General features: G+C 37.9%; 1 protein-coding gene across 4 annotated transcripts in view; it reads right to left on the bottom strand.

Annotated features, from left to right (window-relative positions):
- The window catches only part of KMT2C (lysine methyltransferase 2C), a 192,561-nt gene that overhangs the window by 107,661 nt on the left and 69,719 nt on the right, over nucleotides 1–15,181 (bottom strand). For all 4 annotated transcript variants that reach the window (XM_089533592.1, XM_089533593.1, XM_089533594.1 and 1 more), the window contains exons 5-6: nucleotides 13,056–13,201; nucleotides 10,654–10,763 (exon numbers count right to left, since the gene is read on the bottom strand). In XM_089533592.1, the coding sequence (XP_089389718.1) occupies nucleotides 10,654–10,763; nucleotides 13,056–13,201 (256 nt within the window). The remainder of the gene's footprint in view (nucleotides 1–10,653; nucleotides 10,764–13,055; nucleotides 13,202–15,181) is intronic.

The raw sequence follows: 15,181 nt of genomic DNA, 5'->3' as shown, positions 1-15,181 counted from the left end.
CTTTAAAAAAGCTATGTAAATTCAATCCATCTGCTGCTTCTGGTTTTCTAAATTGGACCACATAAGTCAAACATACTCTTTCCACTTCTTCCAGAGAATACTCTTTTTCTTCTGTCTTTTCTTATCCCTTTGTATTTCACATCTACAAATAGTGGAAAATACAATGATTGCTTCCCCACGCCTACTATCTACTATCTTTCAGTTGTATTAGGTTCCTTTATTTGACAGATATTTAAACAATATAATTACTATATGAGCTCTGAACGCGTAATAACAGTAGTTTTATACAGCTGTCTTTATATGCCAACTTTTTGTACTGAATTCCACAGTACATTAAACCACATACTTAACAGGATCCATAGTTAAGTAAGTTATACCCTTTTGATAAATATACTTATTTGAAAACATTGATTCTTCTAACCCTTTAAGTATGTCCCAAAACAGATGTGCACAACTATAAATCCTATTTGCTTCCAGGTTTATGAAGTGCAATGACATTTTTACATCTGCATATGATCCTTTCACTCAGAAACAAAACAAACCATAACAAAGCTTCACCATCTGTTTCTTAATTTTGCATTCAGTTAACTTTGCATTCCAAACTAATAATCATTACTCTTGTAATACAGATTGATCATCTTTAATTTCTACCAACTGAGCAATCTGTAAAGGGCTCCTGTATCTATAATGTTTTCAATGTTCTCAATTACAGGTCTCTCAAAGCGACCATATATAACTTCCACATATATTCTCCTCTAAAACAAATTGGCATACGTGTGTATTCTTTCAAATCCTGTTAAGAGAAACTCTGACATTTTTGGAAGGTTCACCAATATGTGTTTTTCCATCCCTATCATTCACTTGGTTCAGCAATACAGTACTTGCAAGCTCAGTTACTGTCAATATCCAAGTTAATATGTTTCTGCCTTTCCACTTAACAAAGGCCTTCAAGTATGGCTCTAAAAATTTCTCCTGAAAATGAGGCATCAGAAAAGAAGTCAAACAAAAAGAAACTGTACACTTATAGAAAAACATCAGAAACTGTAGAGGGAAACAGTGAATATTTCAAGCTTTCCCAAAGCACTTCATACTGTGGGTAGCTGCCAAATTAAGATAAAGAGAGATTCCACAATCCAGTTGGCACCACAGGAAAAGATCTTATCTGCCTGGTACCCATCTTTTCCAAAAATGTTGGTCTCCCTGAACAGCACACCACTGGAAGATTTTATCATACAGACAGATTCATATGATAACAGGCAGCTTTTAAAATACTGTCATCTTAAAGTATTTCACATCTTAGAGAGGAAATAAGTACTTTGAATTATGACTAGAGACAAATGGATAAAACAGTGCAAATCCTTAAGCACTGGTGAGACACAGTCACACACACAGACCTCAGTGAACAAGCTGGAAGCTGTCTTCTCTACCATGTGAGGTTGTGGAAAGTTTTAAAAGGAACTTTTATGTTACAAAAAGGAAGATAACGATAGCAAAATCAAGCTTAAATGAGAATAGCTGAAACTAGCAAATTGACAAAAGGCATCTTACTCAATAAAAACTACTTAAAATTTTATTTACAGAGTTGATATTAAAAAAAACCCTACAAGTTGCAAAAATGAATCTTTCAAGAGCAAAGGAGGTGTAACCTTATACAACACCAATTACTCCAATAAATGTTATCACCTACAAACAATAAATGTTATCACTTTCCATCTTGTCTAGACTAAGGTTTACCTATTTGGTTCTCTGTCATCCGACAAATGAGTTGAGGTACCTTTTTGAAAAATCCATTGTGTGCATGTGTGCTTTCAAGTTGCTTGTCAATTTATGGTGACCCCATGAATTTCACAGGAATATGCAGTTTTTCCAGTTCCTTCCTTTGAAATATAGCCTACAGCAACTGGCATTTTTGGCAGTCTCCCAGCCAAGTACTAATCAGGGATGACCCTGCTTAGCATCCAACATCACACAGCATCTGTTGCCTTTTAGGATATTGAGGACCATTCATCATCTCACTTAAATTAACTGAAGACAGCACTGTGCTCCATCAGGCCTTGCCTGAAAAAAAGAAGAGCCCTCCCTTTATCCACCATCTTGAAGGAGAGAAAGATAAGCCAGCTCCAACAGGCCTCCGAGGGAGAGCAGATCTGCTGGACTTTCCCCCTTCCCCACTGCCATTCCCTTCTCCTTTTGTGCCTTGTCTTTTTTTAGATTGTAAGCCTGAGGGCAAGGAAATGTCTAATTAACAAATTGTAAGCTGCTCTGATAGCCTTGGCTGAAGAGCAGGGTATAAATAAATAAGTATTATTATTAAATAAATCGTCTACATATGGATGGTACCTCTCATACAAAATCTTCAGATGGCTTCTATCAAAGTTTGTGCATCAGATTCAAGATAAAAACTTGCCGCAACCTGTAGCACAAGTGTTTTGGGCCAAATATACATCCTCTAGCAATGCTTTCTAGAATCAACATGTCAGGTAGCGATAGAATGCTTGAATCAGATTACCCCCAATAACTATCTATGACAAGAGATTCTAAAAGAAACTACAATAGTGCTGAACTAATCTACAGAAAGGAAGTAACAGCACTGGAACAAGAACACTGCAAGCTCTTCTTTTAATGAGCCCTTCCCTCCTTTTGATTTTATAAATGATCATAGAATATAAAAAGCTAGTTATTTAGATTTGCTTTTGCTGATTTACAGTGCAATCCCATGCATTTCCATCAAAAAGTAAGTCCCCTTGAGCTCAGTGACACTTATCCAAAATAACTGTGTTTAACCATGTCTCATGCTGAAAACAACAATTAAACAAACCAACAAGCCTTCTAGTCCTAAATCTGCAGTTTATAGGTAACAAATGCAATGTTTGTGGTTTATTTTGCTATCAACCGTTTGTAGATTTTGCTTGTCTGGCAGAGATATTTTGTGAATTTCATGTAACTAAAGATGATTGATAGTTACTTTGTTGTTATTGTTGTTGTGTATCTTCAAGCTATTACTGACTTAGGGCAACTCTAAGGGAAACCTATCATGGTGTTTTCTTGGCAAGATTTTCTTGGCAAGAGGGGGGTTCTCTAAAAAAAACCTTTGCACACTTGTACATTTATTAAAGTACAAATATGTGTGACTGATTACATGGTATATCATTATTAAGTAGGTCCTATGTAGTACAGACAGGGAAAGCTTCACAACTATACCATCAGGGCCAAATTAAAAGGGCTTAAACAGGAGCATTGGTGACTGTTTCACTGTTAAACAACTCTTCCCCTAGAGATCTGCCCAGTTTGCATCAATTCTCTTGAGTTTTGTAACACCAGTCAGAGCTGAAATTGGAAAATGGAAGCAAGTTGATTAAGCGTATATTTTTTATTTTAAAAGTTTATATTATTTTCAAAAATAGTGTTTATCATGGCTCTTCACAAGCAAGATTAAACAAATTTACTTATTTCCAAGATACACTGATGTGAACAAAACAAAACAAAACCATTTGCCTCCTGTTTTCTACAGCTTTGCTGCTTAATTATTTTAGACATATTATGTCGAGCTTCAGCAATGGTCAGCAATTTAATGATAGGACCCATGATGAAAGAAGGTAGTAATACTACAACCTTGATTTTGTCCAATTAAAAAAGGGAAATGAAGTGGATAGGATTACCACATAGTGCTTAATAAGGCTGACATTTTTGCAGTAGACAAAATAAATGAACTGCCAATGTTAATGCATGTAACTGGTCCAAATAAAATTAAGAGAATGTGATTATGAGCCCCTAACACTGGTATGCAGTGCCTGGCTTTCAGCCCTACTTTACCTGCCTCTCAAGTACTTTGACCTTTTTGTTTTTCAGCTGAGTGAACACTGCTGCCAGGTTCGACCTTTTCTAGGGGATTTATCCATCATAACAGTCTAGATCTGACATGGAACAAACATTGTCAAGATGCCCAAGGCACAATCTTGACGTAATAAATGCAGAACCCACTAAAAATAATGATGTTGTTTAAAACATTAAAATACATCTCTAACAAGAAGAGTAATGCTCATCGCACATAAGCCTGTACTGAATGATGGTACCATCAAGTAAAAATGAGAGTTCCAAAGCTCTGTTTTCCTCATGCAGGTTTGCACTGGATGACATTGAATATTAGCATGCAGACCCATGTCTGAAAGATTAATAAGATATATGCGGGCTTGTTGCTGTTGTTGTGTGCTTTCAAGTCTTTTCTGACTTATGGTGACCCTAAGATGACCTATCATGGAGTTTTCTTGGCCACCCTCTGAGGCTGAGAGAGTATGACACCACGCTGGTACTCTGAAATATTTTACGATTGGGAGGAAAGATGGTAGTGGATCCCTACAAGGGGAATGGGGATGGTGGCAGATTAATGTTTATTACCCCAGTTTGGAGAGATCACTTTGGAGGTCTTCTCAGTTTTATTCAAACTATCTTAAGTAATTTGGCATCACTAGCAAACCCAGGCACCTCAGAACCTATCCCTAATTCCAACTCATTTATGTGTATGTTAAAAAGCACTGGTTCCCTTGGAAGGGTACTATTGCACTCATGTCATCCTCATGGAATTCCCATAGACAACTGGTTGGCCACTTTGTGAAGTGAATGCTGGATTAGATAGTCTGATCCACAACAGCTTTTCTTATGTCCTTATAACCAAGTATTCTGAAATCACACACAAAATTCAACACCAATTAATATCTAAACAGTAAGTAGCATATTGGAGCACAGCCTGGCCTCAGAATTTTTTTTGATATTTATAACACCTGTACTGAAAAAGAGGCAAGAACAAAAACGCTTTGAAATGAATAGTTTTGTATGACAGAATCATCTCGGTCCCTAATTCCAGCAGGACTATTTCTAAAAAATGTAACAGATATGTGTGTGGGGAGATGTTAGTATTTTATTTGTCTCTACATTTTAAGTGTTTCCTATTCAGATTAATCAAGAAAGAATGGGAAAAAACCCTCTTCAAACTCACGATAATATGTTAATTCAGGGCTTTCAGAAAACAGTTTTTCTAAGTGCTGGCATATAAATGAAGCCTACTGTGGAAATCCCACCAGAAACATAGGTCCTTGTATGTGTCTCCGATGGGCCTTTCAAGCTTTTCTATTTGTATTTTTGTGCCTTCTGTGTCGGCTTCTCTCTGGATACCTTTGTCCACTCTGTCTTTTTGCAAAGCATTTAGGCTTTCAAGCATCTGTTGTAATTCTGATTTTATACAGCATCAAACCCTCTTTGAAATTTCTTTACAGCAATACCCTCTCTTCTTACATTCTAGTACACTGACATACAAAATGCAGAGTTCAAGAAAGGGCCCTTTTCCACAGCATAACAGCACTGAAGTTAAGAAAAAGAAGTGAAAACAGTTATAGGACTGCCTCCTTGCCAAGAGTGCATTCACACAGAATATTTCCTACAGGACATTCTTTTGGCACTGTACTAGAAAATCAGGAGCAGCACTTCAGGGAATTAAAAAGAAGGGCTGGTAAGAAATAAAACTATTTTTCTTCCTGGTGGATAGTGCCAACGGATTTTGGAATTAACAAGCCCATGCTGGTAGCAACTGTAAAATGGCCAAGGAAATATATTGGTTGAACATGAAGTAACTGAAATTTTATGTAGACTACAAGGCAAGGCAATCAAAGACCATTTCTGATGGTACTTCATTGGGCAAGCCTATCACAATAAGTGGTGGAATAACTTACTCAAATAAGTGAAAGTACACTTGACTTCAAAATGAATTTAGGGTTTCATTCTATATTTTTATTTTCATTTCCTATTTTGCAAACATACAAAGGTGAATTCTTGGCAGTCAGTGACATATCTTACTCAACTAGCTCATACTCACTTTAGGAACACCAGGGACGTAGCCAAGATTTTGGGAAGGGGGGGGGGTCCAGACTAAGTACCACCACCTTAGACACACACTCTCTCTCTCTCCCTCCCACCCACTCTTCCTCATAGTGGCCGCCCAGGTGGAAGGGGGGGGGGGTCCGGACCCCACGGATCCTCCCCTTGGCTACGTTCCTGGCAACACATGGTTTTTGGATTAGATCCTCAGCATCTAAATTGAGTTGCCATCATTAGATTGAGATTATGTGTACAATACTGAGCATTTAGCTAACAGTCATCTGTATTGTCAGTAGAACTGCTCCAAAGTAAATAATTCAAGGATAGCAACCCTTCTTTACTGTCACAGACTTGTTAAAGACCCAAGTGAAGAAGAGGAAGTTTTATTTTTCTTATTAAATAAGCCTCATTTATGGTATGTACACAAAGTTTCATCAAGTATTTCTGAAGAACAGACCATCTGCTGAATTCTTGACATCAAGAGGTGGAAAGCTCAGAAATGAAGAACCTCCCCAGCCTCAGAGGTACTTTAACGAACTCGCTTGGAAAGAAAACACACCACATTATTCATTAACATTTGAGCGCTAAAGTGAAAACAACTGTGTCTTTAGATATTGCAAATTTTCTTGAAGCAGAAAAGTGTGGGTTAGCCAATCATCTTGATTAGCAAGAAACGCATTGCATATCCCTTAAAGAAAATTGGAAAATTGGCATTTCAAAGTCCAAGTGCTGCATGATGGGGTGAGCTCCTGTCACTAGTCCCAGCTTCTGCCAACTTAACAGTTCAAAAGCATGCAAATGCAAGTAGATAAATAGGTACCACTTCGGTGAGAAGGTAACAGTATTCTGTGCAGTCACGCTGGCCACATGACCACCAGATTCCTTTTTGAACAACACTGGCTCTTCGGCTTAGTAACAGAGACAAGCACCACTCCCTACAGTCAGTTATGACTAAACATGCATGCCTTTACCTTTATTTTTAATAAGGCTATCAAGACTATCTTGGATGTCTCTCATTCATAAGGTTGCCATAAATTGATGCCAATCTGATGGCAATTATTGCCACCATTAGATGCAATATGCCTCGCGATGTCAGTGGCTCTGTAATACAAACAGAAAGGCGCTACTGCACTCATGTCTTATTTGTGGTCTTCCCATAGGTAGCTGGCTGGCCACCAAGGTGAGACATTTGCACTAGATAGGTTTTTGGCCTGATCCAGCATTTTTCTCCTATTCTCAAATTGCCTTGGGGTAGAGCAGAAAACCACAAAAACCTATTGAACTTTCAGTAAGGAATTAAAACAGGGGAAAAAAGGAACTGAAATGAAGCAAGAAACAGTGATGAAAGACAAGTTCTTTAGGTCACAAGGCATTCTATCTGCTCTTGGGGAAGAGCAAACAAGTAGTATGAATAATGCCATATCTGGTGATGCAACTGGACTCAAGTTGAAAGGACATTCAGTTGCCGATATGATCAGATGTGAAAGGAAAGCTGCACAGCACATATAATAAGAACATGAAATGTGAGAATCGTGAATCAGGGGAAGCTAGAAATTGTAAAAGAAGAAACGGAAAGTACAAACATAGCAGTACTTAGTGAGAGTAAGCTTAAGTGATCAGGAATCAGATCACTGAATAGTGTTTTACCATGGAAATGACAATCTAAGAAGAAACCTAAGTTGCATTATTAGTGAAGAAAGATGTAGCAAAAGAAGTCAGGGGATAATAATGCTAATTACTAAATACTGAGTAAAGTTTAAGGCAGTAGGAAATGCTGAACGCTGCACTACAGATGGATTGACTCAATAAAGGAAGCCATGCTCTGAGTTTGCAAAACCTGACAATGGAGGTCTGGCTTTTGGAGGTCTCTCACTGACAGTCTCTCCGTAAGTTGAAGCTGACTTGACAGGAAATAAAAGCTACTATACAAAGGGAAGAAATAGCATTCAAGTAGAATCCATTCTTCTTCACTACAGATATAGCTTCCAATCCCTCAGGGACTGGCTTGCAAGATTAAATGAATTCATTCCAAAAGGACACAAATAACATGTTTTTAAAAAGAAAGGAAAAAAATTAGAAGAGAACAAAAAAAGTGCTCACTTGTTCAGTACTGTACTTGGCAATAGTATTTTGACAGAAGTACCACCACCACTATTTGCACAGAGTTTTCATCCTTTCTACAGCCTCTCTCACATTGTTCCTTAGAACTATATAAATGAGAGAAAGATTCCTCTGGGCAGCAGCAACAAAGGCTAGAATATCAAGGGCTGCTGGGAACAGTGGGAATGCAACTTCTAGGATAAACACTCTAGCCAAGGGAAGACCAGTCTGGCCCAGAGCCACAAGTAATAGCAGAGAGCTTATCTTCTTTACTACCTGCCAGAAAGAAATCTGCTCCATTGTCCTGGGACTACTGAAAAAAGGGGAAAGGCATATTGGCTTCTGGCACCAACAGAGGACCAAGGACTGCTGGACTATCTTTTTGTGATCTGTCTTAAATGGTCTTAAATGTTATCTTATCAAAAGGAGTGGTAGAAATCTACCACTATGAATTCTGAGTGCCCACATATAACCATCCATTTCCTCCTTAACAAAATTAATGAGTACACACAAATGTATACAGCAGAAATCCTGTTAGAGCTGTCCAAGCATCACCACTTAAAACTCCTTACAAAAAGCACATTCATCTTGGAAGCACACTGAGCTTGATATATTACAAACATTTGACAGACTACTTGAAATAGGCTTCCCTAAATGTATTCCAGAAGTGCCACATGTCCAGGCAGAAATTCCAGCTGCTTTGTCCTTTAGCAGAGATCTGCTGTGTGATATCACATACCAGTTAATCGCTTGAGCAAAATAAAATAAAATGAATCTCCATAACCAACAGTACAGATATTGACAAAAGCATGCTACTTGTAAAAGCTATCAAGGCAAGATGGAGACGGAAGGAAAAGTCAACAAACAACCTTATGGTAAATATTCTAAAAAGAGAATATGTTGTATGCCTGAAGAAAAATTGGCATCATTTCAAAATATGGATATTGACGCTTATGTAATAGAACCCTAAGGAAGGGTGAAAATGACCAACAGTGACTTGGAGAACAGATATGAGCCATGCTCAGGTTTTAACCTATTGTCCTGCTGAGAGGTACATACCAGATAGTTTTTGTTTTTTTTTTAATGTCAAATGAAATCTGAAGAAACAGATTTTTTTAAAGTCCTTTGTTGCTGTGTGCCTTCAAGTCGTTTCCAACTTATGGTGACTCTAAGGCAGATCCATCACAAGGTTTTCTGGGGCTGAGAGTGTGTGACTAGCCTAAGGTCACACAGCAGGTTTCCATGGTCAAGTAGGGGATCTAACCCTGGTCTCCAGAGTCATAGTCCAATGCTTAACCACTACACCTTGTTGGCTCTACATAACCTTTATTATTGCAATCCCCATGATACTGAAGGCTATTGGGCATCTTATTTGTTAAAATGAGGATTACTGTAAAACCCAGAAAAATAATATATGCTTGAAGTAACTAATTTCCAAGTTAAGAACATGAAGGCAAGAGTTTTTACCTTAAGAGTTTTTTTAAAAAATGCATCTGCACCAGGGTTGATCTGCCTTCAACCAAATTGATTTAAATAGTGCCTTTGAATAAGTCAACTTCAGTGACTTAAATCACAGTTTAAATCACTAGTGAGAATCCTCATTTTTAGAAGTACATTATTGTAAATTATTATTTAATAGAACCTTAATACATATTCAGAGATGTATTCCACTTTTCATTATAAGATAGGTACAAAATAAGCAGACAGAGACATCTGCTTTATGTAACCTACTTCTAGAACAGAACTGATCAGTTTACATCTATAAACACATGTTAAGATATTCATTAAAAATAACCAGAAATTGTATAATGAATATTAATTATGATTATATTTGACCTAGATTACTTTCAACTGTTTTAAGAAAATTTTGCAACCTGATTTACATTTTAAAAATCCACTTTAAATTATGCTTTAAACTACAGTCTATAGACAAGTTTCTCCTATATATCCAAACTTTTTATGCACATTTTAAATCTTCAGTTGTGCCACAGCAGAGCATACCAAAATTCCAAAACAGCCTCTAAAAGCTGTGATCATTTAAAAATAGTTTGCAATTAGTATAATAGCAAATTATAAGCTTATGAAAAGGTTTTGACAGATCTCAAAATATAATCCACAAACGTCAGTACTCCCACTAGTGACATTATGAAGCTAAAATAACTTAATCTAATCTTCTTTTTCTCATAAAAATCTGTGTGGTGCCTCTGACTTACACAAAGCCAAAGTATTTCAAACATTTTATTTTGGAGGTGGGTGGGAGATGTTTTGTAGAAGACATGTAAGGTCTGCCTTTAGGAGGGAATAAGCCCTCCTTCCTTTTGATACGTCTAACAGTTGGAAAGCAAAAATGGGAAATTACTATATGGTTGACTTGTGGTTTGTTTAGTAAAGCATTGGATTTATCGAGAAGAGAAACTGTGCCATTTAGATCTACAGCAGAAGTGAATCAGTTACCAGCTAATAGTCAGTTATTCCTCTTATCTCAAAAACGTCTTTCCCTTTTTCTATTTTTATTTGCTCTAGCACCCAAATAAATACTTGAAAGACACATTTCATACAGATGAAATAATGACGTCCAAATGCCATCACTGCATTAGTGATATGCTCTGCATTTATGACATTTTATAGAGGCCAGACAATATAAAGGCTTTTACAGGACCATGATCTTAATTACTTTGAACTCACTTTTGTGCTCCCTGAGACAACAGCTTTGTCCACGCTCACTGGTATCTGCTCTTCAGTCTGGCAAACTCCCAATGACCATTCCGCACAGCGGTGATGAGCCCAGCAGTGACCTAACACAAGATGATCAAGCAAATGTATGGGTTAGTCCTACAGCTTTTACTTTACTACTTCAGAGAATGAAGATAAATCAGAGGAAAGTAAGACAGCATAGGATAGACAGACAGAATGTCTACATGAATAGGAGATATGCTTTTATCTTTCTTATAAAGAAAAGTTATAGTTATCTTTATAAGATAAAATATTCTTTTTTCAAGAAGGCAAAAAATATGCTTATGTTGAATACTTCAATATATATTATACATTAAAGAGAGATTTGGCTTTGCAGCTAAAATGTGGGTTACATTTCATTTTATTGCAGTCTCATCCCATTTTTAATTTTTTAAAAATTCTGTATATTTTTTTATCTATTTCCCTACCATATACATTTCATAAACAGGTTTGGAAGGCTATGTACCTAAAAAGTAGGTATATGCTTAAAATAAAATAATGTTCATTTCAACCAACAGATGTCACTGGAGAGAAAATCAAGGCATTTATGTTAAACAACAACGGAAAATTATAGCTTTTTTTTTTAAAAAAATCATAAAGCAGGAACACAATGCAACACAAGTAATACAGAATAATATGGCAAAATAATCCAGCGAGTTAAATTTATATACGGGTGGTATAGAAGAATGCAAGGCCCGCATTGTCCTCATTCAACAGTATTCAGCAGGGTTTCCGGCACATTTACACTGAAATTATTGTTTTCTCTATATCAGCCTCTCCCAAGCCTGGGTCCTTTGTTGATGATAGATTACAGTTCTCATCAACAGTGATTGACAGCTATGCCAGAGATAATGGGGCCAGTAGACGACTATCATAATATGAAGGGCCAGTATTGTGAAAAGCTTCTTTGGATGAACTTTGGCCCTCAACAGATCAACAAAGTATGCCAGCGTGAGGGCAGAGTGGGGGCCTGGCGGAACTGCACGCATGTCCTGACCTTCCTTGCTGTGGCTTGGTTTAACTGAGGGGAAAGTCAAGCCGCAACAAGGAGGGTCAGAGGAGCGCACGCAGACTCAGAAAGGCTGAGCCCGCCTCTGCAGAAACCCCATCCCTTCCATTTGCCCTCGGCCTGGATCCTTGCCGCAGTATAGTTCTCCTCTGAGGAAAACTGGGCTGTGGCAAGGAGGGGAGTGGTGAAGGAGCAACGGCTAGAGGAGCAAAGAAGGGAGGAAGCACAAGGAGTTAAGGAAGGACCAGGAGGTGAAGAAGATGGTGAGAATGGGAGGTTGAGAAGGCAGGGAGATGCCACCACAAGGGGCATGCCACCTCAGACTACAGAGGTCAAAGAATCCCTACAGGAGTGGCCTGGACCTTCTGGGATAGATGTTTGAATGGTGGAATGTGGGACAGGGTGATGGTGGTAACGAAAAGGCTGAATGGGAAAAATCTGAGGAGTTGCTGGGAACACCAGGAAGAGGGTACAGTACCTAGTTCAGCTCTGGAAAAAGGGACAGCCTTTCCCCTCGAAAGACCTTCTGTGTTCATGTAACCCAGAGATATGAGGAAGTTTTTCTGTTACAGCCTATGATAATCTTAGAGGCGTTACAAACCGCCGCTTTGTGGCAGTCTCCCGGCGCTGCTGTTTGCTCCGCAAGGGAGCCGCCGCAGCCAAACCGTGCAGCTCCCTTACGGAGCAAAAAAGAAGCTCCAAAATGGAGCTTATTCTGGCGTTGCGCTCATTAGCGCCGCGCGACGTGCGGACGCACAGCATCCGTTACGTCAAGATGGCGGCGGCCGTGTGGAACGGCCACCACCATTTGTTACGGACAGAGTCCGTAACAGGAAGAGGGGCGTCTGGAAGAGACGCCCCTTTTTTAAACTGGGACGTCCTGAGGACGTCCCAAGTGGCAGTTTGTAACCCGCCCAAGCCTCCAAAGACAAGAAAAGATTGGTGGTAGCCACACTAACAACTTTTGGCATGGATCCCCAAGGAAGGGCTGATCTTGTCCCTATGGCAGGCAGGGGAGGGGCTACAGTTAATCTAAAGGCACCAGATCCTATCTGATTTTGTAAGCTAAGCTGGGGCCGCTCTGGCTAGTACTTGGATGGGAGACTGCCAACGAATACCAGGTGCTGTAGGTTACAGTATATTTCAGAGGAAGGCACTGGCAAACCACCTCTGCGTATTCCTTGCCTAGAAATTCCTGGGGTTTTCATAAGCTGAAAGGCGAATTGAAGACACACACACTCACAGTTAAAGTATAAAATATTTTACTACTAATTACTTAGAGAAATTTAATTTTTAATGGAGCTGCATGTTGATCAATTAAAAAAACTGAAAGCAGTACACTAACCTGTAGGCTCAAATAAGGCTTGGACGTCAATGTCATCTGGTAAGCCAACCATTCTGAGTTCGTCCCAGAACTTGACTACCTGATCATCAGGAGTAGTTTGAGTGCTTATACTTGTACAAGATGTTATACTCTCATGAGACTTCTTTCTGTATAGAAAAGAAAATTTAGGTAGGTAATTGCAATTAACATGATATAGATGTTAGCTATAAACTATTTCAAAATATTTGGGGGAAAAAGAAAGGAATTAATGTTTCATATTTCCCAGCCTATCAATAAAGTTATCAAGATAATTTCGTGTTAAATTTAGATTTACCTTGCTTCTTCGTCATGTGTCATTAACTAATACTGTTAATTGCTCATTTGTACCAAGTAGTAAATTCAGCAAAGGATTATTCTGGAGCAACCCAGTTTATGAAATATATTTCATCTTGTTATCTGACAAACAAGAACTATCAGCACAGTCTGAGCAAACATTTCCCACTATCTGAGTCAAAATGCAATTTGGAAAAGGATAAGACTGCAAGTAAATTCAGTGAGATTAAAGCAGTACATACTGAGCAGAAGGGAGGAAAGAATCAGAAAAGTTATGAGTTCTTGGATCTCCGCAGCTCAGATTAAGAAGAAAAGTTCAGAACTAACTTTCCTTGCAAAAACTAATTCTTTCAAAACTATTTGGTCTGCAAGATGATGGCGTTGATGATTATGACATTTTGCATTTTCTCTGGCTTTCTCTGCCACCCTGGATTTCTTAAGACTGTTAATAGCTAGTGTATGATTTCAAATTTATAGTTTAATCATCCTCAGGGAAAAACAAAATAATATTAAAAAAAACTTCATCCTTTGGTTTTTGAAAAATATATACTAATTTTATGTGAACACATTTAAATGCACATATAACGTATATTCACTTTTTGAGCTATGCAAAATATTTCTACAAATTCAATTATATGTACATGAAAAAGAAAATTGAAACATGCAATGTAGCATAATGAAAGATGAATGAAAACAGTAATACAGATTTACTGACCATCTTCTCTCATTATATTCCTTTTTAATCTAAATTTCACCCTAAGAAATTTTGAGCTGCTTAAAATATGCATTATTGTCTCATTCAGGTCAAGCTGAGAATGAGTAAGTGATGTCAACTTAGTAATTAATTTGTATAGAAGAAATGAGCATTCATGCTTAGGGTAAAACTGACACAAAACAGAAGAAAGTAAAAGAAAGAAGAGCTATATAAATGAAAAATATCTACAGGATTTTGAGTGTAATTATATCTTCCAGTCATCCAGATTCTCCTTAACATGATCCACCTTAAGTCCCTTGAAAAGGCTGCTGTTCTTTGTTATTGTTTCATTTCCTCTTTACTGCTTCATTCTACTGGCAGCCCTCCAGGATGAGCCACCAATCAGAAAAGTCCAACACAACAATCGCTTTAGTACCTAAATTTGGATGCCAGCCAGCATGGCACTTGGGCATGATTACATCACCATCCTCAAGGGACAGAGTTGGTTAGCTGTTCCAAGCTAAATTAATTCTGCACTTTCCCATAGGCTATACAAGGCTCTACTAATCAGCCAGTCCAACAGAATGCAAAGAGTAGCGAAGTAGCCACTTAAAGAGCAGTCTGCGCAGGGTAAAAATGAAATGTACTGGAAATCTCAACTACAGTTTAACAATTTATTGCACTGTTCAATGGCAAACAACCGATAGAACTCCTTCCTTTCCAGTACCACAATATTTGAACATTTAATAAACAAGTTTTTCGATACAGAATAGGCAATCACACAATTCCTCAAAAACAGCTACCAGAAAATACTCTACTGATGCAGATATGACTATGAACAAAAACTAATAAACTAGTATTGGTTGTTACAATGCTAGCTTACAATACTAGTTACGGTACTAAAAAAAACCCTGTAATCTCTTAATTGCAAAGCATTTTGTTTATGTTTTTACAAAATATGTTTCTCTGGACAAATAAGATTAAAGAGCTAAGAAGACTGCTACTTACTACTTATATTATATTTGTATTCTGCACTTTTAAAAATGACAGTGTTGCAATCTCACAATCATCTTGTGGTGTAGATTCAGATAAAGAACAGTCACATATCCTTGATGTTATT

Source organism: Sceloporus occidentalis, unplaced genomic scaffold, assembly GCF_023333645.1.
Source record: "Sceloporus occidentalis isolate IW3139 unplaced genomic scaffold, rSceOcc1.0.p SCAF_7, whole genome shotgun sequence".
NCBI lineage: Eukaryota > Metazoa > Chordata > Lepidosauria > Squamata > Phrynosomatidae > Sceloporus > Sceloporus occidentalis.
Note: the sequence above shows the minus strand (reverse complement) of the source record. Positions and strands in the feature narration are given on the sequence as shown.